The sequence below is a fragment of the Pristiophorus japonicus genome, chromosome 19, assembly GCF_044704955.1.
Source record: "Pristiophorus japonicus isolate sPriJap1 chromosome 19, sPriJap1.hap1, whole genome shotgun sequence".
In the NCBI taxonomy this organism is placed as follows: domain Eukaryota; kingdom Metazoa; phylum Chordata; class Chondrichthyes; family Pristiophoridae; genus Pristiophorus; species Pristiophorus japonicus.
The window spans coordinates 58806744-58810078 of record NC_091995.1 but is presented as its reverse complement, the minus strand read 5'-3'; the positions used below and the strand labels follow the sequence as shown (position 1 = coordinate 58810078).

Sequence of the window (3335 nt, the reverse complement as noted above, 5' to 3'; positions counted from 1 at the left end):
CAGTGCTGATTATGGAGCTGATATTACGGACAGAATCTCTACTGATTATGGAGCTGATATTACGGACAGCATCTGTAGTGATTATGGACTGATATTACTTACACTATCTGTACTGATTATAGAGCTGTTATTACTGAGAATATCTGTACAGATTATAGAGTTGTTATTACTGACAGTATCTGCACTGATTATAGAGCTGATAATACTGACAATATCGGCACTGATTACGGAGCTGATATTGTTGACCGTATATGTACTGATGATGGAGCTGATATAAGTGACAGTATCTGTACTGCTTATGGAGCTGATATTACCAATATATGTGCTTATTACAGAGCTGATATTACTCATAGTATCTGTGATTATTACAGAGCTGATATTATTGAAAGTATCTGTACTGATTATAGAGCAGATATTACTAACAGCATCTGTACTCATTATCGTGCTGCTATTACTGACAGTATCTGTACTGAATATAGAGCTGAAATTACTGACAGTATATGTACTGATTATGGAGCTGATATTACAGACAGTATCTGTGCTCATTATAGAGCTGATATTACTGACAGTAGTTGTGCTGATTATGGAGCTGATATTACGGAGAGACTCTCTACTGATAATGGAGCTGATATTACTGAAAATATCTGTGCTGATTATCGAGCTGATATTACTGACTGTATCTGTAATGATTATAGAGATGATGTTACTGACAGTATCTTTACAGATTATCGAACTGATATTCCTGACAATATCGGTACTGATTATAGAGCTGATATTACTGAGAGTATCAGTGCTGATTTTGGAGCTGATATTACTGCCAGTATCTGTACTGATTATGGAGCTGATATTAGCGTCAGTATCTGTATCGATTATGGAGCTGATATTACTGACAGTATTTGTACTGATTATGGAGCTGATATTACTGACAGTATCGTGCTGATTATGGAGCTGATATTCCTGGCAGTATCGTGCTGATTATGGAGCTGATATTCCTGGCAGTATCTTTGCTGCTTTTGGAGCTGATAATACTGACAGTATCTGTACTGATTATGGATCTGATATTAGCGTCAGTATCTGTACTGATTATGGAGTTGATATTACTGAAAGTATTTGTACTGATTATGGAGCCGATATTACTGACAAAATCTGTGCTGATGATGGAGCTGATATTGCTGACAGTATCTGTACTGATTGTAGATATGATATTACTGAAAATATCTGTGCTGATTATAGTGCTGATATCACTGAGAGTATCTGTGCTGAATTTGGAGCTGATATTACTGGCAGTATCTGTGCTGATTATAGAGCTGATATTACTGAGAGTATCTGTACTGATTGTAGAGCTGATATTAGTGACAATATCTGTGCTGTTTATGGAGCTGATAATACTGACAATATCTGTACTGATTAAAGAGTTGATATTACTGAGAGTATCTGTACTGATTGTAGAGCTGATATTACTGACAATATCTGTGCTGATTATGGAGCTGGTATTACTGACAATATCTGTACAGATTATCGAGCTGATTTTACTGAGAGTATCTGTGCTGATTATGGAGCTGATGTTACTGACAGTATCTGTGCTGATTATAGAGCTGATCTTACTGACAGTATCTCTGCTGATTATGGAACTGATATTACTGACAGTATCTCTGCTGATGAAAGAGCTGATATTACTGATAATATCTGTGCTGATTATAGAGCTGATATTACTAACATTTACTGTACTGATTGTAAAGCTGATATAACCGACAGTATCTGTAGTGATTATTGAGCTGATATTACTGACAGTATATGTGCTGATTATGGAGCTGATATTACTGACAGTATCAGTCCTGATTATGGGGATGATTCTCCGGACAGTATCTCCAGTGATTATAGAGCTGATATTACTGACAGTATCAGTACTGATTATAGAGCTAATATTACTGACAGTATCTGTACTGATTATAGAACTAATATTACTGATAATATCTGTAGTGATTATAGAGCTGATATTACTGACAAAATCGGCGCTGATTATGGAGCTGATATTATGGACCGTATATGTACTGATTATGGAGCTGATATTACTGACAGTATCTGTACTGCTTATGGAGCTGACATTACTGACAAAATATGTGCTGATTATATTGCTGTTATTACTCATAGTATTTTTGCTTATTATTGAGCTGATATTATTGACAGTATTTGTACTGATTATAGAGCTGATATTACTGACAGTATCTGTACTGATTATAGAACTAATATTACTGATAATATCTGTAGTGATTATAGAGCTGATATTACTGACAAAATCGGCGCTGATTATGGAGCTGATATTATTGACCGTATATGTACTGATTATGGAGCTGATATTACTGACAGTATCTGTACTGCTTATGGAGCTGACATTACTGACAAAATATGTGCTGATTATATTGCTGATATTACTCGGAGTATTTGTGCTTATTATTGAGCTAATATTATTGACAGTATCTGTACTGATTATAGAGCTGATATTACTGACAGTATCTGTACTGATTTTTGAGCTGATATTACTGAGAGTATCTGTACTGAATATAGAGTTGAAATTACTGACAATATCAGTGCTTATTCTGGAGCTGATATTACTGACAATATCTGTGCTGATTATGGAGCTGATCTTACGGTCAGTATGTGTGCTGATTATGGAGCTGATATTACTGAGAGTATCTGAGCTGATTTTGGAGCTCGTATTACTGACAGTATCTGTACTGATTATAGAGCTTATATGAATGATAATATCTGTGTCGATTATAGGGCTGATATTACTGACACTACCTGTACTGATTATAGAGCTAATGTTACTTACTGTATCTGTACTGATTTTCGAGCTGATATTACTGACAGTATATGTAATGATTACAGAACTGATATCACTGTCTACAGCTGTGCTGATTATGGAGCCGATATTAGAGACAGAATCTCTACTGATTACGGAGCTGATATTACGGAGAGCATCTGTAGTGATCATGGAGCTGATATTTCTTAGAGTATCTGTACTTATTATAGATCAGTTATTAGTGACAATATCTGTGCTGATTCGGGAGCTGATATTACTGACAATATCTGTACTGATTAAAGAGCTGATATTACTGAAAGTATCTGTACTGATTATAGAGCTGATATAACTGACAATATCGTTGCTGATTAAGGAGCAGGTATTATGACAATATCTGTACTGATTATCGTGCAGATATTACTGACAGTATCTGTGCTGATTATTGAGATGATTTTACTGACAGTATCTGTGCTGATTATAGAGCTGATCTTACTGACATTATCTGTGCTGATCATCGAGCTGATATTAATAA

General features: G+C 35.3%; 1 protein-coding gene across 1 annotated transcript; it reads right to left on the bottom strand.

Annotated features, from left to right (window-relative positions):
* Positions 1 to 1047: 1047 nt before the first annotated feature.
* LOC139230237 (uncharacterized) lies at positions 1048 to 2995 on the bottom strand. The gene is made up of 2 exons (XM_070862069.1): positions 1138 to 2995; positions 1048 to 1055 (listed from the first exon to the last, which is right to left on the bottom strand). Exons 1-2 carry the CDS (start codon positions 2993 to 2995, stop codon positions 1048 to 1050), a joined length of 1866 nt encoding a protein of 621 aa, XP_070718170.1.
* Positions 2996 to 3335: the final 340 nt, after the last annotated feature.